The sequence below is a fragment of the Nicotiana sylvestris genome, chromosome 7, assembly GCF_000393655.2.
Source record: "Nicotiana sylvestris chromosome 7, ASM39365v2, whole genome shotgun sequence".
NCBI classification, from domain to species: Eukaryota; Viridiplantae; Streptophyta; class Magnoliopsida; order Solanales; family Solanaceae; genus Nicotiana; species Nicotiana sylvestris.
Window position 1 is genome coordinate 30,605,569 of NC_091063.1, and position 25,044 is coordinate 30,630,612.

Sequence of the window (25,044 nt, forward strand, 5' to 3'; positions counted from 1 at the left end):
TCCTCGATTCGGGATTAAAATTGGTGACTTGGGACACCCTAAATCTCCCAAGTGGTGACTCTGAAATAAATAAACCAATCCCGTTTCGATTGTCCTTTAATTGGAAAAAACTCCCTTGTACCCCCTCGGGTACGGAAAAAGGAGGTGTGACATCAACAATGAAAGAAAATAACGATTGGTCATAAAAACCTACTACCAACGAAAAGTGAAAGTACGTGCCAATACATGGAGGCTAATACAATAGCTAATTGTTTAGCCAATTAAGCCTTTAATATGGAGTCTTATTTTGAATGGCATGCGCTTGTGCGTACTAGTATTTTCCTAGTTTGGTTGCTAGCTAATTCTTTTTGTTGTTGTTTTATTTCTCTTTCAAAAGTAAAAAAAAAAAAGTAAAATAAATAACCTTAGACCACAAGTTGAACTATACAAATAGTATTTATCACCGGCTTAGTGTATGCAACTTAAATTTATATTTTTATTAATTAAGTATATGTAATCTCCACAGTCCACAATAGGATATTAATAAAGTATTTTGAAACAATTAAGAGAATAAATTTTCTCTTTCTCATCTTAATTTGTTCTTTGCAAATAATATCTTTATGAAAATAAATTTTTTCTTTGTAGTTCAGGAGGAAAAAAGGTCAAAATTAAACCTCTCTCTCATATAACTTTGTTCTCTGCACGTTTCCTATAAATGTTAAATTACTAGTAGAATCACTCACGCTTCGCACGACATATTAGTGAATTTACAAAGAGACCAACAGACTAAATAATAAAGTTATATCATTCTTTTTTTTAATAGAAAAAAACACTTTTAAACAATATATATATATATTGGGTTAATTCACATGTTAGTTCATAAATTTATTCATTTAGAGCAAATACTTCTATGCAATGCTATATATAGTTTATTATACATTACCAAGGAAATTATTTATATAATTAAGAAAGATTTAAGGAGATTCAGAAAAATTAAAATTCCATTTTTATTTTAAAGCTACTCTACTAATTACACAAATAAAATTATTTAAATTTATTAGTTGTATGTAAGAAAAAGAAATCGTATAAATGAAATACAAATGTTTTTATTAGGATCAAATAATCGTTAGGAAAAACTACCGCCTCTTGTCATTGCAACATATTTTAAAACCTTTTGAGTTTAAATCATACACGTGGAGGGTACAAAGATTTCTAGAAAATAAGCAAACTATAAAATTGAGAATATAATATTATGATTGAGAAAAGCAAGAGCCCGAACTCTTATATTCTTTCTTGTAAACGCATATTGCACAAATAACTATAATTGCAAATGAAATTAAATTTTGAATCAAATCATCAATATATTCTCGAGGGACAAAAATACAAGAGTGGTCAAATACTCTCTCACTCTCTCTCTTTGAGAGTGAACTCGAACCTTTAATTTTGTTATATACTAATATTTTAATTTTCATATTATTGCTAATTTTCTATCAGAAATTAGAAAATTATATATATGTATTAGTTATTTGTAAATTGAATTTTTGTTTATAAACTCAATTTAAAGTTAAAAATTAAAAACTGTATTATTCTAAACATGCATTTATTGAGATGCTTATTTTATTGAGCAAGTGCAACATTATATTAAAGAAAAGAAAATGACACACACGTAAAAGAATAAAAATCAGAAAGTATTTACATACCATTCAAGTTGAGAAAATATTAGTTACAAACTTAAAATAAGAAAATGAACTAAAACTAATCCTGTATAAATGCTATAATAAAAAATTTAATTATTGCCTCACAGTAGTTGCTCATGCATTTTGCTAATTCTTAAAGCAGAACATTAGAAAGAAAAGGTCAGTTATCAAAATATACTTTAAGAAAAGAAGGAAACAAAACTAATTGTGTTAATCCTAAATTAAAAGTAATTAAGTACTATATAGTAAACTATTTTATTTTTTTCGGTCATACGAAAAGATGAGACTTGTACCCCTTAAGTTTCAAAGTATATTTGAACTCAATAAAATGACTAGATGTGGCAATTTGAGCCCAAACCCATCTAACCCGCGCAACTCGCCCAGAGATTAATGGGTTATGTTACAAATATTTTAGCTCATGGGTCAATTTGGGCTGAGCCCAAATTAACCCATTATATTTTATAGCCCATTCTGACCCATTAAGCAGCCTAAATACAATCCATGAAACTCACCCAAAATAAAAGGTATCTCAACCCAATTTATATAGAAATTTATTTAGTTGCCCCAATTTTACTTTTTTTTGTATTTTTAATTTTATGTTCTTTTGTTTTTCTACACCATCCACCCACCCTGCCTCCCCCCAAAATTTTACTTTTTTTTTTGTATTTTTAATTTTATGTTCTTTTGTTTTTCTGCACCATCTACCCACCTTGCCCCCCTCCCCTTAAAAAGAAATGTTTTACTTTTTTTTGTATTTTCAATTTTCTGTTTTTTTTTCTGCACCACCCCTTGCAAAATCCCCTCTCCCCTCAAAATTTTTTTTTTACCTTTCCCCCCCCCCCCCCCAAAAAAAAAATTTTGTATTTTCAAAAAAAAAATATTAACATTTTTTTATTTTTAATTTTCTATTTTCCGTTTTTTTTTCATTTTTCTGCATCACCCACCCCCCTCCCCCAACCCAACCACAAAATTTTTACGACTTACACATTTTAAGGTAAAAAGTTTTTTTAATACAAGATGAGCATGGTTCTAAAACATGGGTTAAGTTGGGCGGGTTGGGTTATGACCCATTATTTAGCCCATCTTGATCCAGCCCATCTTAGCCCAAGTACACTTTGGGCTAGGTTGGGCAATGACTCATTTATTGACCTAATTCATCTTGACCCACCCAAATTCAGCCCAATCCGCCTATTTGTTACCCCTAAAAATGACCTATTTCAATTATTTACAACACAATCTAGTACATAAACTATGGAATGTATTCTATAATTACCAATGAATGAAATAAAATATTGTTAATTACCTTCAAAATGGACTGGATTGATGCTTGACTTTACAATTGAATCAGCGACTAAAGGAAGTAAACTGAAGAATTGGCACCGGAAAACGAAAAGAAAGCCAAGTTGGGTTCACAGTTAGTAGTTTTCCATTTATTAAAAGACACTTCGCGGACTCTTTTAATTACTACATGTATATACTTTAACTTTGAAACGACGCACTCTTTCATTTCCCGGAAGACATATAGCACCTAAACGTAAATGCCAAAAATATGAAAGTGATGATGTCCATCTCATTGAAGAAGTATTAGGCATGTGCCTAATAAGAGTTTTCTTTGGTTTGGTAGCCAACCTTGTTGACTTGGTTTGGTTGGTAGCCAACCTTGTTGAATTAGTTTGGTTTGGTAGCCAACCTTGTTGAATTTCTTTGGTTTGGTAGCCAACTTTGTTGAATTGTGAAAAGTGTGTGTAAATTGTCAAATATTGTAGGCTTTAGAGGGTGAAGCTTTGGCTATAAAAGGAGAGCTTCAACTCTCATTTCTACACACCAACAAAGAGAGAAAGAAAGAGTAAGGTTTCACAGACAAGGTATAAGAAAATAGTCTGTGAGGAAAATAGAGAGAGAGCGATATTGTAGTGAGGTGGGAATATCAAAAGAGGGTTATTTCTTTTGAGTGTTGTAGTGGTCTTTGGAGTATTTACCTCCGACCTACAAAGTTGTAAAATTCCTTACTATAGTGATATCAGTTGCTCCTCTCGGGGTCGTGGTTTTTTCCCTTATTCAGAAGGGTTTTCCACGTAAAAATTTTGGTGTCATTGTTACTCTTTTATTCTTGTTAATTACCGTATCTCGGTGCTACATTATTATTCCGCTTTATTACCGTGAATATTATTTTGGTAAGGGGTTTATTCCCAACAACTGGTATCAGAGCACAGGTTCTGCTCGTTCACTGAAATACTATTCACTGTCGGTAGTACTATACTTGGTGAAAAATAAAAATGTCCGGAGTAAAGTACGAGGTAGCAAAATTCAACGGAGATAACGGTTTCTCAACATGGCAAAGAAGGATGAGAGATCTGCTCATCCAACAAGGATTACACAAGGTTCTAGATGTTGATTCCAAAAAGCCTGATACCATGAAAGCTGAGGATTGGGCTGACTTGGATGAAAGAGCTGCTAGTGCAATTAGGTTGCACTTATCAGATGATGTGGTAAATAACATCATTGATGAAGACACTGCACGAGGAATTTGGACAAGGTTGGAAAGCCTATACATGTCCAAAACGCTGACAAATAAATTGTACCTGAAGAAGCAGTTATACGCCCTACACATGAGTGAAGGTACGAATTTTTTGTCACATTTAAATGTGTTTAACGGACTAATCACACAGCTTGCCAACCTCGGAGTGAAAATCGAGGAAGAAGATAAAGCCATCTTGCTATTGAACTCGTTGCCATCTTCGTACGATAACTTGGCAACAACCATCCTGCACGGTAAGACTACTATTGAGTTGAAAGATGTCACATCGGCTCTTCTACTCAATGAGAAGATGAGAAAGAAGCCTGAAAATCAAGGACAGGCTCTCATCACAGAAGGTAGAGGCAGGAGTTATCAAAGGAGTTCGAACAACTATGGTAGATCCGGAGCTCGTGGGAAGTCAAAGAACCGATCCAAATCAAGAGTCAGAAATTGCTACAACTGTAATCAACCAGGTCACTTCAAAAGAGATTGCCCAAATCCAAGGAAGGGCAAAGGTGAAACCAGTGGCCAGAAGAATGACGACAACACAGCCGCCATGGTGCAAAATAATGATAATGTTGTCCTCTTTATAAATGAGGAAGAGGAATGCATGCACCTGTCAGGTTCAGAGTCGGAATGGGTGGTTGACACAGCGGCATCTCACCATGCCACACCGGTAAGAGATCTTTTTTGCAGATATGTAGCAGGTGATTTCGGCACAGTGAAAATGGGTAACACAAGTTACTCAAAGATTGCGGGGATTGGTGACATTTGTATCAAGACAAATGTCGGATGCACATTGGTTCTAAAGGATGTGCGGCATGTACCTGATTTACGGATGAACTTGATCTCGGGAATTGCTTTAGACCGAGATGGATACGAGAGCTATTTTGCAAATCAAAAGTGGAGACTCACTAAGGGATCATTGGTGATTGCAAAGGGAGTTGCTCGTGGCACGTTGTACAGGACAAATGCAGAAATATGCCAAGGTGAATTGAACGCGGCACAAGATGAGATTTCTGTAGATTTGTGGCACAAAAGAATGGGTCATATGAGCGAGAAGGGATTGCAGATTCTTGCCAAGAAATCACTCATTTCTTATGCCAAAGGTACAACGGTAAAACCTTGTGACTACTGTTTATTTGGTAAGCAGCATAGAGTCTCATTTCAGACATCGTCTGAAAGAAAATTGAATATACTTGATTTAGTATATTCTGATGTTTGCGGCCCAATGGAAATTGAATCAATGGGCGGTAACAAATATTTTGTTACTTTTATTGATGATGCTTCACGAAAATTATGGGTTTATATTTTGAAAACCAAAGATCAGGTGTTTCAAGTTTTCCAGAAGTTTCATGCTCTAGTAGAAAGGGAGACGGGTCGAAAGCTAAAGCGTCTCCGAAGTGACAATGGAGGTGAGTACACTTCAAGGGAATTTGAAGAGTATTGTTCAAGTCATGGGATCAGACATGAAAAGACAGTTCCTGGAACCCCACAGCACAATGGCGTAGCCGAGAGGATGAACCGCACCATTGTGGAGAAGGTGAGAAGCATGCTCAGAATGGCTAAACTGCCTAAGTCATTCTGGGGTGAAGCAGTTCAGACAGCCTGTTACCTGATCAATAGGAGTCCATCAGTTCCGTTGGCGTTTGAAATCCCAGAGAGAGTCTGGACCAACAAGGAGGTGTCCTACTCGCATCTGAAGGTGTTCGGTTGCAGAGCTTTTGCACATGTACCAAAAGAGCAGAGAACAAAGCTGGATGATAAATCTATTCCCTGCATATTTATCGGATATGGAGATGAAGAGTTCGGGTACAGACTGTGGGATCCTGTAAAGAAGAAGGTCATCAGAAGTAGAGATGTAGTCTTCCGAGAAAGTGAAGTTGGAACTGCTGCTGATATGTCAGAAAAGGCGAAGAATGGTATAATTCCTAACTTTGTTACTATTCCTTCTACTTCTAACAATCCCACAAGTGCAGAAAGTACGACCGACGAGGTTGCCGAGCAGGGGGAGCAACCTGGTGAGGTTATTGAGCAGGGGGAGCAACTTGATGAAGGTGTCGAGGAAGTGGAGCACCCCACTCAGGGAGAAGAACAACCTCAACCTCTGAGGAGATCAGAGAGGCCAAGGGTAGAGTCACGCAGGTACCCTTCCACAGAGTATGTCCTCATCAGTGATGAGGGGGAGCCAGAAAGTCTTAAGGAGGTGTTGTCCCATCCAGAAAAGAACCAGTGGATGAAAGCTATGCAAGAAGAGATGGAATCTCTCCAGAAAAATGGCACATACAAGCTGGTTGAACTTCCAAAGGGTAAAAGACCACTCAAATGCAAATGGGTCTTTAAACTCAAGAAAGATGGAGATGGCAAGCTGGTCAGATACAAAGCTCGATTGGTGGTTAAAGGCTTCGAACAGAAGAAAGGTATTGATTTTGACGAAATTTTCTCCCCCGTTGTTAAAATGACTTCTATTCGAACAATTTTGAGCTTAGCAGCTAGCCTAGATCTTGAAGTGGAGCAGTTGGATGTGAAAACTGCATTTCTTCATGGAGATTTGGAAGAGGAGATTTATATGGAGCAACCAGAAGGATTTGAAGTAGCTGGAAAGAAACACATGGTGTGCAAATTGAATAAGAGTCTTTATGGATTGAAGCAGGCACCAAGGCAGTGGTACATGAAGTTTGATTCATTCATGAAAAGTCAAACATACCTAAAGACCTATTCTGATCCATGTGTATACTTCAAAAGATTTTCTGAGAATAACTTTATTATATTGTTGTTGTATGTGGATGACATGTTAATTGTAGGAAAAGACAAGGGGTTGATAGCAAAGTTGAAAGGAGATCTGTCCAAGTCATTTGATATGAAGGACTTGGGCCCAGCACAACAAATTCTAGGGATGAAGATAGTTCGAGAGAGAACAAGTAGAAAGTTGTGGCTATCTCAGGAGAAGTACATTGAACGTGTACTAGAACGCTTCAACATGAAGAATGCTAAGCCAGTCAGCACACCTCTTGCTGGTCATCTAAAGTTGAGTAAGAAGATGTGTCCTACAACAGTGGAGGAGAAAGGGAACATGGCTAAAGTTCCTTATGCTTCAGCAGTCGGAAGCTTGATGTATGCAATGGTATGTACTAGACCAGATATTGCTCACGCAGTTGGTGTTGTCAGCAGGTTTCTTGAAAATCCTGGAAAGGAACATTGGGAAGCAGTCAAGTGGATACTCAGGTACCTGAGAGGTACCACGGGAGATTGTTTGTGCTTTGGAGGATCTGATCCAATCTTGAAGGGCTATACAGATGCTGATATGGCAGGTGACATTGACAACAGAAAATCTACTACTGGATATTTATTTACATTTTCAGGGGGAGCTATATCATGGCAGTCTAAGTTGCAAAAGTGCGTTGCACTTTCAACAACTGAAGCAGAGTACATTGCTGCTACAGAAACTGGCAAGGAGATGATATGGCTCAAGCGATTCCTTCAAGAGCTTGGATTGCATCAGAAGGAGTATGTCGTCTATTGTGACAGTCAAAGTGCAATAGACCTTAGCAAGAACTCTATGTACCATGCAAGGACCAAACACATTGATGTGAGATATCATTGGATTCGAGAAATGGTAGATGATGAATCTCTAAAAGTCTTGAAGATTTCTACAAATGAGAATCCCGCAGATATGCTGACCAAGGTGGTACCAAGGAACAAGTTCGAGCTATGCAAAGAACTTGTCGGCATGCATTCAAACTAGAAGACAGTGCTACCTCCTCTGGATGAATGAGACTGGAGGGGGAGATTGATGATGTCCATCTCATTGAAGAAGTATTAGGCATGTGCCTAATAAGAGTTTTCTTTGGTTTGGTAGCCAACCTTGTTGACTTGGTTTGGTTGGTAGCCAACCTTGTTGAATTAGTTTGGTTTGGTAGCCAACCTTGTTGAATTTCTTTGGTTTGGTAGCCAACTTTGTTGAATTGTGAAAAGTGTGTGTAAATTGTCAAATATTGTAGGCTTTAGAGGGTGAAGCTTTGGCTATAAAAGGAGAGCTTCAACTCTCATTTCTACACACCAACAAAGAGAGAAAGAAAGAGTAAGGTTTCACAGACAAGGTATAAGAAAATAGTCTGTGAGGAAAATAGAGAGAGAGCGATATTGTAGTGAGGTGGGAATATCAAAAGAGGGTTATTTCTTTTGAGTGTTGTAGTGGTCTTTGGAGTATTTACCTCCGACCTACAAAGTTGTAAAATTCCTTACTATAGTGATATCAGTTGCTCCTCTCGGGGTCGTGGTTTTTTCCCTTATTCAGAAGGGTTTTCCACGTAAAAATTTTGGTGTCATTGTTACTCTTTTATTCTTGTTAATTACCGTATCTCGGTGCTACATTATTATTCCGCTTTATTACCGTGAATATTATTTTGGTAAGAGGTTTATTCCCAACAGAAAGAAGTCAAAAATTTGAGAAATTAGAAAAATATGTATTCTGGTTAAAGAAGCTGCCACATCACCGGATCAATGTCCCTCAATTATATATATACAAATAGATATAGATTGCCGCACGCACAACTCTCTTGCCTCCGAAAAAAATGAAATATTCCAACAAACAAAAATCCCAACGCAGAATATGACTCAAAAAAGTCTGAAAATCTGAGTGCTTTTTCTAAAAAAATTAAGGGAACCCTTTACAATAGAATTCTTGATCATATATAGAATTCATCTCCTTCTTGAAACCTTTGCTAAATTATCTGTTTTTCCTGTATTTGTCCGCAAAGGATCCAAAGGGTGGTGGGTTCTGCTTCTGCATTGTATTTTGAAGGCTAAATATTCAATTTTTATGTGCATACATATGTATTGAAGGTGTAAAAATTGAATCTTGACATTGTTTTATGGGGAGGTTTTAATGTTGGATGCAAAATAGGGGCAACAATCCATCTGGTTTCTTGTTGCATAGCTTGGAAACATGTATATTTAATATATGTATATTGTCTATACATTTGTATGTAATTTTATTTTTCCCTTTTAGCTGTGAAGTATTTGGAATTCTTTGAACTGGTTGGAAATAAAGCCGCCAACAAGGCCAAGGTTTTTCGGGTGTTTCTTGGTATACCTGAAAGTAACTGAATACATGCCAAATACAATTAAAAGAAGACCAAAATATGGGATGAGCATTTTGATAATGGGAAGGGTTGCCTATGCATTTGGTTTTGTCGCTTTGATTTGTGTTTGGGCAGCAAGAAATTCAGAAGGGAATAGGAAGTTTCCGGGAAGCAATTTAGACATTGCAGGTCTTTGGCATGACCCTGTGATAGACGAAGATACGGTATGGATTTCATTTCTCTCATATTCATCTGGAGATTTAATGTTTGCACTTATGCAATGTGCATAAATGCAGAAACAACCTCTTGCAGAAATGTAGGGTAATAGACTCTTGCAGAAATGTAAGGCTGCGTATAATAGACCCTTATAGTTCGGTTCTTCTCCGGACCCGTGCATAGCGAGAGCTTAGTGCACCGGGCTGCCCTTTTTTTTAATGCAATGTGCATGCATAAAATGTGTGCATTACTTACTATTTTAGATGTGAGTTGCTTAACGTATATGTCAACGATATGGTTCTTATTGTGATTGTTATAGGCATGTTGCCTATGATTTTGTCTGTTGATACCTAAGTACTACTATTTTCTGATGAGTATTCGTAATTTCGGTGAAATTGAAAGTAGCATTACTTTCATAAGAATAAACTTTTGGATTATCTAAGTGAATTTATGTTTTTAATTAAGAGATGGATTTAACCAATTTACCTTGGTCTTTTCCACAACCAATAATTATGGGCTAGGTGTCTATGCCAAAATTTCTAGAGTTTTGCATTTCCAAAAACTCAGAGAATAAGTATGTTAATTGTTAAAATGGCTGAGATGTGGAGGTTCATAGGAAACAAGAATTGGATCTGTAAATTAATAACAAAAGACAACAAGGATGAATCTCTATGCTTCCACCTCAGAACTTTAATACCGATGCTTTTCTTAGTTTAAGGAGATCAGTAACCTTTTGAATTAATTCTTTTAATCTTATTTATGTCATATCAAAAGGTTATTTCTCACATGAGCATTTTGAAGATCATTGTGCAAGAAAGCTGTTACAAGGTTCAAAAGATGTATTTCGAGTTTAGCTTTCTGTTTCCCTAACCGGCTTAGCATGTACATCTGTGTTTCCAAGCTGTTGCTTTTTATCCAGTGGAAATTTCTTGCTTTTATCTTTTTCCGGTAATGATAAGAAATAAATAACTCAACACACTTTTGTAGGCCAGTGCTCTGTATCTTGATTTGGACAATCAATTATATAGGCTAAGTTTCATCTTAGTTGTTGGATGTTTTGATTAATTGTGGATATAATGGCATCAGATCTAAGTTTTCAAAGGATGCAAGATGGAGAAGCATTTGTTGCATAACAGTGAGACAAAATACAATGTTATGTTAAGTCTTTAGAGTTCATATCTCTAACTTAATTCTTACCTTGATACTATAACTTGATGAAATCGTCTGTATGTAGGCCGAGCAAGTATGGATCCACTGCAGGGAAGAGTTGGAAGAGAGCACAGAAGCTGCAAAATTTCTGGAATATTTTATTCAACAGGCAGCAACAGGAAGTTATAGTTACTTAAAACAGGATATAGCTCTGTTGAAAAAAAGAACCTTACGGAAGGCTATTAAAGATTTGCCTCCCGAAGAGAAGCAGATTCTGTTGCAGTGCTTAAGAAGGAAAAATGTTCCGCTTCATGTTTCTAATAGTGAGGATGCATCCAGTACTTGGTTTAGCAAGTACCAAGAGCTTTTCTCGCAATGGTCCAGAGTTCCCAGGAGGTACCTAAGAGGAAGAAAGTATCCATTCATGCCAACAAATCATGCTCCAGTTCCAACTCTCGCTCCGTCTCCAGGTCCTGCAGCTGTTCCAACTCTTGCTCCGTCTCCAGGTCCTGCAACAGTTCCAACTCTCGCTCCGTCTCCAGGCCCTGCAACTGTATCACCAATTTATGCTCCAGTTCCTTCTATTGAAGTGCCCACTAGCTCTCCTCCAATTTTTCAGCCTCCTTCTGCAGCTATAAAACCTCCTGAAATGCCTCCAAAACCTCAAATTCACTCCAATTCTTCTAAACCTTTGCCTGTTCAACCTCCAGATAAACTACAGAATGGTCCTAATTCTCCTGGAAATAATCAGGAGGGTCGAAATTATTTAATTGCTGTGGTGGCTGGATGTTCTGTTGCAGGAATTGCCCTTTTATCTCTGTTGATATTATGTGTTAAGAATAAAAAGAAAGAAATAACTCCAAACGATGGGCAAAGGGATGGAAAACAACCTCTGACAGGTGTCTTATCTGCTGCTACTTATCATGATTGTTTCTGTTTATCTCATTGTCTCACTCTTTTTCATTATATTTCAGTAATTTGTATAATTTGTGTTGTCAGGTTCTTCTCTAAATGTCAAGAGTGCATCTGCAGTAACCAGTGCTGATCCTCATAATTCTTTCGAAGCAGAATCGAAACTATCAAAACCTGAGATGAATGCAAATGCTCATGCATCATTACCCCTTCCTCCAGGAAAATCTGCACCTCCACCACCTAGTCCACCCCCACCTCCTCCTCCTAAACCGCCAGCTCCAAGAGCACCTCCACCTCTAAAAGTTGTTCGCCCTCCTAATCCACCAAAACCTGGTATGGCGAAGCCTTTACCTCTTGGAGCACATCAGAGAGGACGTTCTTCTGGGGATGGGGAAAGTGACTCATTGGCTGAATCTGATGCTCCGAAAGCAAAATTAAAGCCATTCTTCTGGGACAAGGTTCTTGCTAATCCTGATCACTCTATGGTTTGGCATGAAATAAAAGCCGGCTCATTCCAGTAAGCTTTGCACTGGTCTTGCTATTCACTTTGCTCCTGCGAGAGTAGTTTAACTGTCTCAGTCTTTACAATTCTGCTTGCTGAATTTTATTACAGGTTTAATGAGGAGATGATGGAGTCCTTATTCGGATATATACCGGTAGACCAAGGAAAAGATGATCGAAGAAAAGCTTCCTCATCCTTTGACCAAACCCCACAATATATTCAGATTATTGATGCTAAGAAATCACAGAATCTAGCAATTCTTCTCAGAGCCTTAAATGTGACAACAGAAGAAGTTTATGATGCTCTCCATGAGGGTAAATCTCTCTCTCTCTATATATATATTGTGAGAATGCACGGGAGAAAATATTATTGATATTATTCTCTTATGTTAAACACAATACAATGAGCCCTATATATATATACATAACATGTCCTACTCCTAATACATATGGGATTAGGGTTATTTACTCCTATTTACATAACTATTCTAACACTCCCCCTCAAGCTGGTGCATATAAATCATATGTACCGAGCTTGTTACATATGTAGTTAATACGAGGACCAGTGAGGGACTTGGTGAAAATATCTGCAAGCTGATCATTCGACTTCGCAAACTTTGTAGCAATATCTCCCGAGAGTATCTTTTCTCTGACAAAGTGACAGTCAATCTCAATGTGTTTAGTTCTCTCATGGAACACTGGATTTGACACAATATGAAGAGCAGCTTGATTATGACACATAAGTCCCATCTGACTAATCTCACCAAATTTCTACTCCTTGAGCAATTGTTTGATCCAAATTAGCTCATATGTCGCCATACCCATCGCTCGATATTCTGCTTCTGCACTAGACCGAGCAACCACATTCTGTTTCTTGCTCTTCCTGGACACCAAATTTCCTCCTACTAAGACACAATATCTAGACGTAGAACACCTATCAGAAGGTGATCCTGCCCAATCAGCATCTGAGTATCCAACGATCTGCTCATGGCCTCGATCCTCAAACAATAAACCTTTGCCTGGAGCTAATTTATATACCGAAGAATGCGAACAATTGCATCCCAATGACTATCACACGGAGAATCCATAAACTGACTCACAACACTCACAGAAAAGGAAATGTCAGGTCTTGTCACTGTAAGGTAATTTAATTTACCAACCAACCGTCTATATCTTGCAGGATCGCTAAGAGGCTCCCCCTGTCCTGGCAGAAGTTTAGAATTTGGATCCATCGGAGTGTCAACAGGTCTACAACCTGTCATTCCTGACTCCTCAAGAATATCTAAGGCATACTTTCGTTGTGAGATCACAATACCTGAGCTAGACTGAGCGACCTCAATACCCAGAAAATACTTTAGTTTGCCCAAATCCTTAGTTTGAAAGTGTTGAAAGAGATGTTGCTTCAATTTAGTAATACCATCCTGGTCATTGCCGGTAATAACAATGTCATCAACATAGACCACCAGATAAATACAGAGACTCGAAGCAGAATGCCGATAGAATACAGAGTGATCAGCTTCACTCCGAATCATGCCAAATTCCTGGATAACTGTGCTAAACTTACCAAACCAGGCTCGAGGAGACTGCTTTAGACCATAAAGTGACCGGCGCAAGCGACATACAAGGCCACGAGACTCCCACTGAGCAACAAACCCAGGCGGTTGCTCCATATAAACTTCATCCACAAGGTCACCGTGTAAAAAAAGCATTCTTAATGTCCAACTGATAGAGGGGCCAATGGCGAATAGCAACCATGGATAGAAAATGGCGGACTGATGCTATCTTAGCCACGGGAGAGAAGGTATCACTGTAATTGAGCCCAAATATCTGAGTATATCCCTTGGCAACAAGACGAGCCTTAAAGTGATCAACCTTACCATTCGGACCAACCTTGACTGCATACGCCCAATGACAACCAACAGTAGATTTACTTGAAGGAAGAGGGACGAGCTCCCAAGTACCACTCGTATGTAAAGCAGACATCTCGTCAATCATAGCCTGTCGCCATCCTAGATGAGACAATGCTTCACCTGTAGACTTAGGGATGGAAACAGAGGACAAAGAAGATAGAAAAGCATAATAGGGTGATGACAAACGATGATAACTCAAACTGACATAATGGGGATTAGGATTAAGGGTGGTCCGTATACCTTTCCGAAGTGCAATCGGTGTACTAGGAAGAGACAAGTCTGCAGGAGGAGCAGGGTCAGGTGAAGGACGTGAATCAGCTGGGCCTGATGCTGGGTGCGGACGACGATGATATGTCAAGAGTGGCGTTCCTGTGGCAGGGAGTCTAGGAGCAGCCACACTAGACTCCCCAGCGGTTGGAATGGGTAAGACTTCTGTAGCGAAAGGTGAAGGAGGAGCTATAATAGACTCGGGTAAGACTTCTGTGGTGGAAGGTGAAGGAGGAGCTATAGTAGACTCCTTAAAGGTCGGTATAGGTAAGACCTCAGATATATCAAGGTGGTCAGAATGGTCAGAAGAGGTAAAGAAAGGTTTAGACTCAAAAAATGTGACATCAGAGGACATAAAGTACCTACGAAGATCAGGTGAGTAACAACGATATCCCTTCTGAACACGAGAATAACCAAGGAAGACACACTTGAGAGCACGAGGAGCTAACTTATCTTTCCCAAGGGCGAAGTTATGAACGAAACAAGTGCTCCCAAAAACACGAGGGGGAACAAAGTATAAGGGTGATTGGGGAAACAATACTGCATATGGTATCTGATTCTGGATGGGAGAGGAAGGCATCCGATTAACTAAATAACAAGCTGTGAGAACTGCATCGCCCCAAAAACGCAACGGAACATGAGATTCAATGAGAAGTGTGCGAGCAGTCTCAATGATGTGCCTATTTTTTCTCTTTGCAACCCCATTTTGCTGAGGGGTATAAGGACAAGGGGTCTGATGAATAATTCCTTGAGAAGTCATAAACTGCTGAAATTGAGAGGATAAATATTCTAAGGCATTATCACTGCGAAAAGTGCGAATAGAAACACCAAATTGATTTTTAATTTCAGTACAAAAAATTCTGGAATATAGAAAACAACTCAGAATGATCTTTCATTAAGAAATCCAAGTACATCTTGAATGATCATCAATGAAACTAACAAAATAACGAAATCCCAAGGTTGAACTGACTCTACTAGGACCCCATATATCAGAATGAACTAAAGAAAAAAACAGACTCTGCATGACTCTTAATACTACGAGGAAAGGAGGCTCGGGTATGTTTCCCGAGCTAACATGACTCACACTCTAATGTGGATAAACTAGACAAACTAGGCACCATCTTCTGAAGCTTGGATAAGCTTGGATGTCCTAAACGTCTATGAATTAGGTCCGGAGTATCTGTAACTAGACATGTCTTGGAGGAATTGAGTGAGTTAAGGTAGTAAAGGCCTTCTGATTCAAGTCCTGTTCCAATCGTCTGCCCCGTACTGCGGTCCTGCATAATAAAGGAATCATCAATAAAACCACAATGGGGGGCACGAGTCAAACGACTAACAGATGCAAGATTAAAAGGACAGCCAGGGACATAGAGAACGGAATCTAGAGTGACAGAGGGTAGGAGATTCGCTTGTCCAACTTCTTTTGCTTTGGTTTGAGACCCATCGGCTAAAGTAACAGTGGGAAGAGACTGTGAATACGCAATATTTGACAAAAGTGATTTATTACCAGAGATATGATCAGAAGCGGCTGAGTCCACAACCCATTGTCCAAGAGTAGTAGACTGGGAAGCACAAGCAAAAGAATTACCAGCAATAGAAGTATCAGTCTGAGCAACAGAGGCTATTTGTGGAGATGTCTGCTTACTTGCTCGATACTGAAGGAACTCATTATACTCCCCTTCAGATAAAGAAAAACCCTGGTTACCTGTAGTCTCAGTCTGAGCAACATAAGCATTTTTGGGTTGGTGGCCATGTAAAGAATAGCACACGTCACGAGTGTGTCCAAGTTTATGACAATAAGAGCACTTGGGTCTAGATCTTCCAAAACGACCTCTTCGTCTATTCTCCATAGTATGAGATGCCCGATTATCCACTGACTGGGATACGAGGACAGATGAGTCAAGTGTCTGTGATGAGCTCACTGGGTGACTTGGTGCTGCAGCAATGCGAAGTAATCGAGAGAATAATTCATCAACTGTGGGGACAGCCGGACTAGCCAAAATCTGGTCACGTACTGAATCAAGGTCATTAGGGAGTCCAGCGAGTGTAAGAACTAGAAACATCTTTTGTCGTTGCTCTTGTTGCTTTTCAATACTAGCAGAAACTGGCATCAATGTCTCAAATTCTTCCATGACTGCCCGTACTTGTCCCAAGTAAGTAGACATATCCAATTCATGTTTCTTCAAGCTTGTCATTCGCGATATTACATCATAGAAACGAGATATATCATTAGCGTATAAATTACGAGCCTTTTCCCAAACTAAATAACATGTCTGGAATGGACGGATCAAGGGCATCAACTTGGAATCAATAGATCGCCACAGGATACTACATAACTGAGCATCGACCTTCTCCCACAGTGTTTTGGCCTTTTCATCACCTTTGCTAGACTTTTTTGTTAAATGATCTTGAACTCCTTGACCTTTACACCACAACTCGACAGACGAAGCCCAAGCTACGTAGTTTGAACCTCCCATTAAAGGTTCTGAGATAATCATAACACCGGAACTGCCAGAACCCGGGTTTTTAGACCCGAAAGCATCGACTCCCAAAGACATCGTGAAAACTCGTTGGAACAGATGAAGGAAACACTGTTTTTGCTGTGAAATTACTGTAGCTGCCAGAAAAAATCAGTGTAGATGCCGGAAAAAACTCAAAGTGGTCGGAATCAAACAAAACAGGATGGGTAGGGTCGGAATTAGTAGCCGACCCAACTGTTCTGAAGATCCGTCGTCAAAAAATGGCCGGAAAGGGCTCCACGCGCCGGCGCGTGAAGCAGATCTCGCCCGAAAAAAAATCATCCGGGCGCCGTTTGGCGGCGCGTGAGAGGTTGTCTGCCGGAGGTGTTTGATGGGGTTTGGTCGCCGGGGGTTGGGGGATGTTGTGGTGGTGTTGGTTTTTGCACAACACCGATGGAAATTGATTTTTTTCGAAAAACAACCCTAAAAGGTCGCCGGAATTGATGCACGACGACTGTTTTGGGTGAGTTTTCTTTCCCGGATGTTTTCTCACTGCTGCTCTGATGCCATGTGAGAATGCACGGGAGAAAATATTATTGATATTATTCTCTTATGTTAAACACAATACAATGAGCCTTATATATATACATACACATAACATGTCCTACTCCTAATACATATGGGATTAAGGTTATTTACTCCGATTTACATAACCATTCTAACATATATATATCCAATCTCTTTGACGTTGAAGATGTAGTAGCTATTACGAAAATAGAACTAGTAGTACATTATCACCCTGTAAAGAGTGTGAGTATAATGTAGGAGGTTCTTGAAGTAAGTAGAAGTATTGCCACCTCAGTAAAGTATTTTCATTTATATTTTTTCAGCCTTTTGACTTAGACATGAGTGTTACTCATTGGATTAAAACTAAAGAGAAAAGTATTAGGAAAGGGAGGGAAGAGATTGAGCAATAAAGTCTACACATTAATTTCTCCCCACCCTTTAGAAAACTATATTCTTCGTGGGTGTTTCAATCAATCAATTAAATCTAATGTGCTACGATATCGGAAGTAGTTAGGGTGGCTGTACGAATCCTCTTTAGCAGTTCCACTGTATTTGTCACATTTCATTCAATATAAAATAATTATTCTAAAGGGGCATTTTTGGGTCTCGAACACTAGAGGGCTGTCCATCTCACATTCATCCTTACATTGACAAATAAGTCTCTAACCAAACTAAAAGACTCTTGGCACACACCTCGCTTACGTAAGTTTAACATCAATAACTTAGCATCATTCCAACTAGTTGGTATTGCCTATATGAAGCCTTTGCTTCATCTTGTGCTATTCTTAGCTAAGGGTACATTTGGACGTGCAAACGGTACATTTGGACGTTTATATAGGAGATGCTAAACCATCTCAAGTGACATTATCTCAGTTTATCCTTTATATGTGCTACTTGTAACCTCTGTCGGATGTGCTTATTTTTTATCTTTTCAAATCTTGTATGATCGCTTATCTACCTTGACATCCGCATTTCTGCAACATTCATACTGTGGATATGTTGGACCTTAGCAACTCAAAATTCACCCCAATTTAACATTGCTTCACTATCGTTTTATAGAACTTGCCTATCACTTTGTTAGGTATCTTCATATCTCATAACTTTTAGTGCTCCTTTGTTTCAAGCATTTATTATTTTTACTTAATTTGTTGCATTTTCATTTATCATGTCATTCTCCTGGAAATGTGAACGTGGATTTGAATTGAATATTCATCTTAATATCCACAACTCCTGTTTTTATTAATGTGTTTGGAGGCAAGAAAAGCCCCATCTTAAATTTTCATTATATGTGTGTTGCGAATAATATAACTTTTTAAGAAAAAGTTTTCTATGAGCTATCTAGGTGCTATTTGGCATTTCGCAACACGCATTTCTATCTAGGTACTAGTTGGCATTTCGCAACACGCGTACTAGTTGGCATTTGGCAACACGCATATGCGTGTTGCGAAATGCCAACTAGTACCTGGATAGCAATCACAGAAAACTTTTAGGGATGAGAAGACTAGTAAGAAGGAAAATGTATTCTGTGAATGATAGCATATTACAACTGGATTATTGGATTGAAAGTCCTAGTCACTCATGTAAAATAAAACATGGCAAAGTTTAAAGAGCACCTCATTCTTCAATGTCTCCAATCCCCCTACCCCGCCACCCTCCACAACCCCCAAGAAAGGAGAAGAGTTTCTACAGTTTATTTAGGTATTACTTTGATATAATATAAACTTTCATTGCTTAGTCTGGCACTTTAACCAGCGAGTGAAGATTTAAGTATTTCTTAGAAACCCTCCAATCACTGCTAATGGCTGTCTAGCATGAAGTTAATTTGAAAGCTATGGTATTACTTAATTCGTTTACATTTGGTCTGGCACTTATTTGATTCTCTGCTTAATCAGATGTTTTAAACAATCCCAAGGAAAATATTGAAGTCTCACGATAACAAAAAGTCTCTTATTTTCATGTCCCTTGCCAAGCGCATTAGATCTTTACTGCTATTTCATATTTAAGTCGTGAAACCTTGATTTCGATTGGTACTTCAACTTAGATATTGCAAATTATTTTCATTTTTCAATGATGTATTATTTTCATCAATAAAGTTTCTGAATCTTAATTCTAATTACTTAAGTATCTTATCAGGTAATGAGCTGCCTCCTGAACTCCTACGAACTCTATTGAAGATGGCACCAACAACAGATGAAGAACTAAAACTCAGATTGTTTGCTGGAGACATTTCTCAGCTTGGTCCTGCTGAACGTTTTCTCAAGTCCATGGTTGCAGTTCCATTTGCCTTCAAACGGATGGAATCATTGTTGCTCATGAGTTCTCTTCAGGAAGAAGTTTCTTCCATTAAAGAGTCCTTCACAACCTTGGAGGTAAAGTGTAAAATATTGATTTTCTTACAATTTGATGGTTGCTTTCAGAGTGAAAAATATCTTGGTTGTTGTGCTTTGGCCTCTGGTTTTATCTGTTGATTCTCCTGCTTGGTGGTCTGCCAACTATAAACACACCATCCACATAAACTCTGAGAAAAAAAGAAGAAAAGAAAACCAAATAAACAACACATATATGCTACATATCATGTGACTGATCTTGTATTTTCATCTCTAAAAGATCGTCTGTCTCTGCATGTTGGAATATCATCTTTCTTGAAAAAACTAAGAATAAAAAAAAAATTAGTAAAGGAATTCAACATCTCAAAAAATAATAAAGGAAGTCAACCGTTCTTTTAGATTATTACTGGCAAAAAATATGTACAAATTAGACTTTTTTTTATTGAAGGGCACCATCTCTTCTTATAATTATAGTTATAATCAACAGCAATAAAACAATTAATAGGACTCACCCGAGTTTTCTTCTTCGGTTCACCGTTTTTCATTTTATGTAGTAACATACGGACATTTTCAGTTAAAGGGGGTCATTGCACTGTGTGTGAAATGCATGTTAAACAGTTGGACTAACAATATCATCTGATTTTGGTAGTGCCGGAAGATTTTTTTAAATCTTTCTACCCTCGGATCTTCTTATCTTAATGTGGAAGTGATGCCAAGGCAATAAACTCTTGCCAACTCGAACTTGTTTGGGACTGAGGCATAGTAGTAGTTGTTGTTGTTCTCTGTACTTCATGGTTATATAGAAGAGCTTTTAGAATGTTATCTTGTTATTGTTCTGTAACTGCACATAGGGAATCAGGGATGGCTTTTTATTAAATCATCCTGACTTGCAGGTCGCATGTAAGGAGCTGAGAAACAGCAGACTGTTCCTGAAACTTCTTGAAGCAGTTCTTAAGACTGGCAACCGCATGAACGATGGCACCTTCCGTGGTGGTGCACAGGCATTCAAGCTTGACACACTTTTGAAACTATCAGATGTGAAAGGAACTGATGGCAAGACCACACTCTTGAACTTTGTAGTGCAGGAAATTATTCGATCTGAAGGATTAAGAGCTGCACGTAGATTAAGGGAGAAGCAAAGCACGTCCAATGTGAAGACAGAAGATCTTGTAGAGGATCCTGCTCAGGATTCAGCAGATTATCATCGTAGCCTTGGTCTCCAGGTGGTTTCTGGTTTAAGCAATGAGCTTGAGAACGTAAGAAAAGCATCACTTATTGATGGCGAGAACCTAAGTGCAGCTGTCACCAAGCTTAGTCAGTCACTAGTGAAAACTAAAGAGTTTCTGGACACTGATATGACAAGTTTGGAGGAAGACAGTAAGTTCCGTGATACTCTCACAAATTTTATCCAACATGCGGAACAGGAGATTACTTGGATACTAGAAGAAGAGAAGAGGATAATGTCTTTGGTTAAGAACACAGGAGACTATTTCCATGAAAATGCAGGGAAGGATGAAGGCTTGCGTCTCTTTTCGGTTGTTAGTGACTTCTTAATTATGCTGGACAAGGCATGTACTGTGGTGAGAAACTCAACAAAAGTTCCAGCAAAGACTCCTACAAAAGGGACGGTAGCAACATCTCCTTCCCAAGAATCCTGTCCTGAGTCTTTGCCAGACATACGTAAACGACTATTTCCTGCAATCCAGGAGCGACATATGGGCGATTCTAGTTCAGATGAGGAGAGCTCAAGCCCGTAGCTGTCTGTCTAGGTATGATTTCCATTTCATGGTAGTGTACTCCTAAACCCCTTTCCAGGAAACAGTGCAAAGAAGGGCTAATGAGTTATAACTATGCTGCTTTTGATGCGTAGGTGTCAGAGTACTTTGGAGCTAATATGGCTGGATAATAGTCTGCAGAATTGTCTAAAAAACTATATGAGACCTAAGGTCTGCCTCCTACGCCGCAGTTACTGAACACGCTTTTTAGAGAGAGGGGAATAGGCATTTGCCTTCTATGCTCTCCTAGAGCCGTAGCAGTAGAAAGAATGACTATAGTAAAGACCATGCCGTAGTTATTGCATGGTCTAGTACAACTATTCAACGGAGTTAAATCACGACCTCTCAACGTTGTAGTCACCTTTGTCTATGAGAATATAACTAATTCTACTATGAGTTGGTAAAGGTACTGAAGTCTCCTCAATATTTGTTAAATTCTTTTTAGTATAAATTGGAAGTTGGACCAGATTTGTACAGTTGCAGCTCTTTATTCTTCCAGTTCCAGCTTCTTTTTCTGGTCAAGATGCATGACTGTTGATACATCTGTTCTCTAATCCAATTTGTTGCCTAGTTCTTTGTTGGGCACTCCACTAGGTACAATATCTACTAGTCTTTCCTTTTGTTTAGTTTATGATTGTCTACTCCTCATTCTATATTTCTGTAAATATGAATTTGTGAGTTTTAGGATAGGCATATGGCATTTCTAGGACGTCCCTTACGCGTATGCATTAAACCATTTCTGCTGATTGGTGGATGAAATCGCCTTGCGGCACAAGGTTTATGTAAAGGTGAAGAATTTCAAATTTGCTAGTATTTCATAGTTGCAGCATCTTCTGCTTTGTTTACTACTATGTAAAGGTGAAGAATTTCAAGCTATTACAATATATTGACTTCATTTCCAGCTCTCTCCTGTAAAGACCTTTATTAGTTGTAACGTATGGATTTGCACGCCAGTTAAAACAATATGCCAAGAAAAGAAATAAATAAAGAATTGACATCTTTTAGCACACACCGGTGAGAAAAATACGAACAAATAAGTTATATATATAAATTTACATATTGATGATACTTGAACTGGAGACCTCTTGGTCTTGACTCGATAACACCATGCTAAGGCTAAATTGGAGTTTTTGTTGGAGCTTCTCGGCATTAAGGGAATGTCATTAGCAATGGAGAGGTGGGGTTTTAAAAAGTAGAAAAAGTTTAGGCCAATTTGCGTTGTTTAATTGAACAACTACGGAGCCAAGGACACAAAGACATACGTACTGGAAATAGTCTAGGCCAGCTGGCTTAATTTCTTCATGCAGTAATAATATTTTCTTTTATTAGCCCAAAAAAATGATTTTCTTTGCTACATTGCGTAACACTTCTCCAAACTTATATTTTTATATTTTATAGAAAATGTGTTATCTTGCATTACTTCAATAATGATACTAATATTGATAATCTTACACAGATGAAATTATCGATCTTGTCTTTACAGAATCGATTCTCTTTGACTGTAAAAGAACACATGAAATTTGTATACTAATACAACAGGTCCTATATAAATTCATGTGAATTTTCTCTTCGTAGTTTTTTGTTTTACCAGTCCGCGAAATGATCTGATTTTAAAAATTAAATAAGATTAGGGATATGAAAAGACTTCTGACACGTTTATTTGTGTCAAGCGTCCTGGATATGTAACTGTTCGACGCATTTTGAGAACTAGCTAGTTTGGATTTCAATGAAATTTCACCCTAACTACAACTCATATGTTATTTGTTTAACATCAGCCCTTCACTTAGTTCCAACCAAGATTCATTGTGATCATGGATAGATCGCATAGGTTCGGATCACACAATAGATAGAGAAAGCAATAAATATCCTACACATTAAAAGCAATGGTAAAATGTTTACCCAACACAACAAAAAGGACAAAATGGTAAATAAAGTGTCCTACTTCAATTAAGGTTCGATGAAGGACGGCATCTCAAAGGGTATTACGCAGGGCGGCTCTAATGTTTTGAGTAGTAAGGCTTGTGTCTTAGGCCCCCAAATTTTGAGGGCCCCATTTTCTAAAAATAATAGGTTTATAGGTATTTAAAAAATAATATTTAGTACTTTTAATACAAAAGTAAAGTTTTTAATATAAAAAGAAAGAAAGCTCTTTAGATATATGTACAAAATAATAATTTGACTTACTTAAACATGGGTAGATGAATATTTTCCCCAACGTTTCAATTTTTCATTTCTTACTCCTTCATTAGTTAACGTGTAAAAATTTTACTCTCCCTTTTCTTAATTTGTTCAATTTAATCTTTCTTTTCCCCAATATCTTCACATTTCAGAAAGCCCTACATATTTTATGTCTTTCTCTTTAATATTCTTACTCATCTTCGTTCTCCAAAAAATTTAAGCTTCCAATAGTTCTATACTTCTATTACTCTATAAAATCTTATCTAAAATCAACAATATCTCAAGAAAGATTAAATGAGTTGACTATATTATCAATTAAAAAAGAATTATTAGAGAAAATCGATTATAAAAAGGATTATTAACAACTTTGTATCTCAAAAGCTAGAAGAAAAAACTTTAAATAAAATCATATCTTATAACCTTTTAAAAAAATTTAGGCCTCATATTAAACTTTGGCTTTAGGCCCCGCATATACTTAAGCCCCCTGATACTACGTAAGTATGTAGGGAGCCTACCATGACATAAAGATTCCACGTCCAAGCACAATGCATGTACTAAACTGTGAGAATTTATTATTATTATTATTATTATTATTATTATTATTATTATTATTATTATTATTATTATTATTATTATTATTATATATATATATAAGGGACATGAGGAGGTGATGTGGCATCTCAATAGGGTAGGAATCCTCTTTATCGTTTTCCTCTTCTTCTTTTTTTTCCCCTTTCATTTTATCCATTTTAATTGTTCAAAAATTCCATATCATAACGTCACATCTCTCCATTGGGGGTTTTGACTGTATACGGTCGAGATCCTTCGATTTATATGCTTGAGAGGTCGTCCGAAGTCCGAGTCTGGGTAAGACCAGGTTCGAGCTCGAGGGACCAGATCCGAGTTCGAGGGCAGAGCATGATGCATACCGAGTTCGAGTATGCTCGACCTCGAAGTAGTACCTTTAAGGATTTGTATCAGAACAAGTTAGATTCCTGCCATGTCCCCGAAGTCATGGCGCAAATCCCGGAATATGATTGTACTATTCGGTACTAGGCGGTTAGACTGCTGTACCAAGAATATTCCTTACTGTAAATAGAAATATTCCTTATTTAGGGCTCCCCTATTATATAAAGGGGACTCCAATCATTTGTAAGAGATATTATCATCACTGAGAAAAGAATATATTTTCTACCTTTTTGCCTACTGTTCATCCGCATTGTCCTTTAGCTCCATTGTTCTTACTTTATTTTTATCACTTAGTCGTTCTTACTGCCCTAAGCCACCTCGAGGTAAGCTTGAGGTCACTACTGCTAAGTAACATTGGTTTGATTCACTTCTATCTTTCATTTATACTTCATATTTCCTGATTACTAATTGGTATTGAACTAAATCATATATCTTTAAAATCACTAATCAAATTTAATTGTTACTCATATTTTCGAGGTAAACAGTTTGGCGCCCACCATAGGACTAAAGATAATAGTGATTATTTCTTTACTGAT

The 25,044-nt window shown here is 37.9% G+C and overlaps 1 protein-coding gene across 1 annotated transcript; it reads left to right on the plus strand.

Annotated features, from left to right (window-relative positions):
• Positions 1-8,762: 8,762 nt before the first annotated feature.
• LOC104235568 (formin-like protein 3) lies at positions 8,763-21,954 on the plus strand. Its single transcript, XM_009789354.2, has 7 exons — positions 8,763-9,502; positions 10,729-11,542; positions 11,643-12,072; positions 12,169-12,371; positions 19,393-19,628; positions 20,480-21,355; positions 21,457-21,954. Exons 1-6 carry the CDS (start codon positions 9,308-9,310, stop codon positions 21,341-21,343), a joined length of 2,742 nt encoding a protein of 913 aa, XP_009787656.1. The 5' UTR covers positions 8,763-9,307; the 3' UTR covers positions 21,344-21,355; positions 21,457-21,954.
• Positions 21,955-25,044: the final 3,090 nt, after the last annotated feature.

Coding starts and splice junctions, on each gene's coding strand:
- LOC104235568 (XM_009789354.2), top strand. CDS start 9,308: ATGCCAAATACAATTAAAAGAAGACCAAAATATGGGATGAGCATTTTG. Junction 12,372..19,392: donor TTATGATGCTCTCCATGAGG/GTAAATCTCTCT, acceptor GTATCTTATCAG/GTAATGAGCTGCCTCCTGAA. Junction 19,629..20,479: donor AGTCCTTCACAACCTTGGAG/GTAAAGTGTAAA, acceptor CCTGACTTGCAG/GTCGCATGTAAGGAGCTGAG.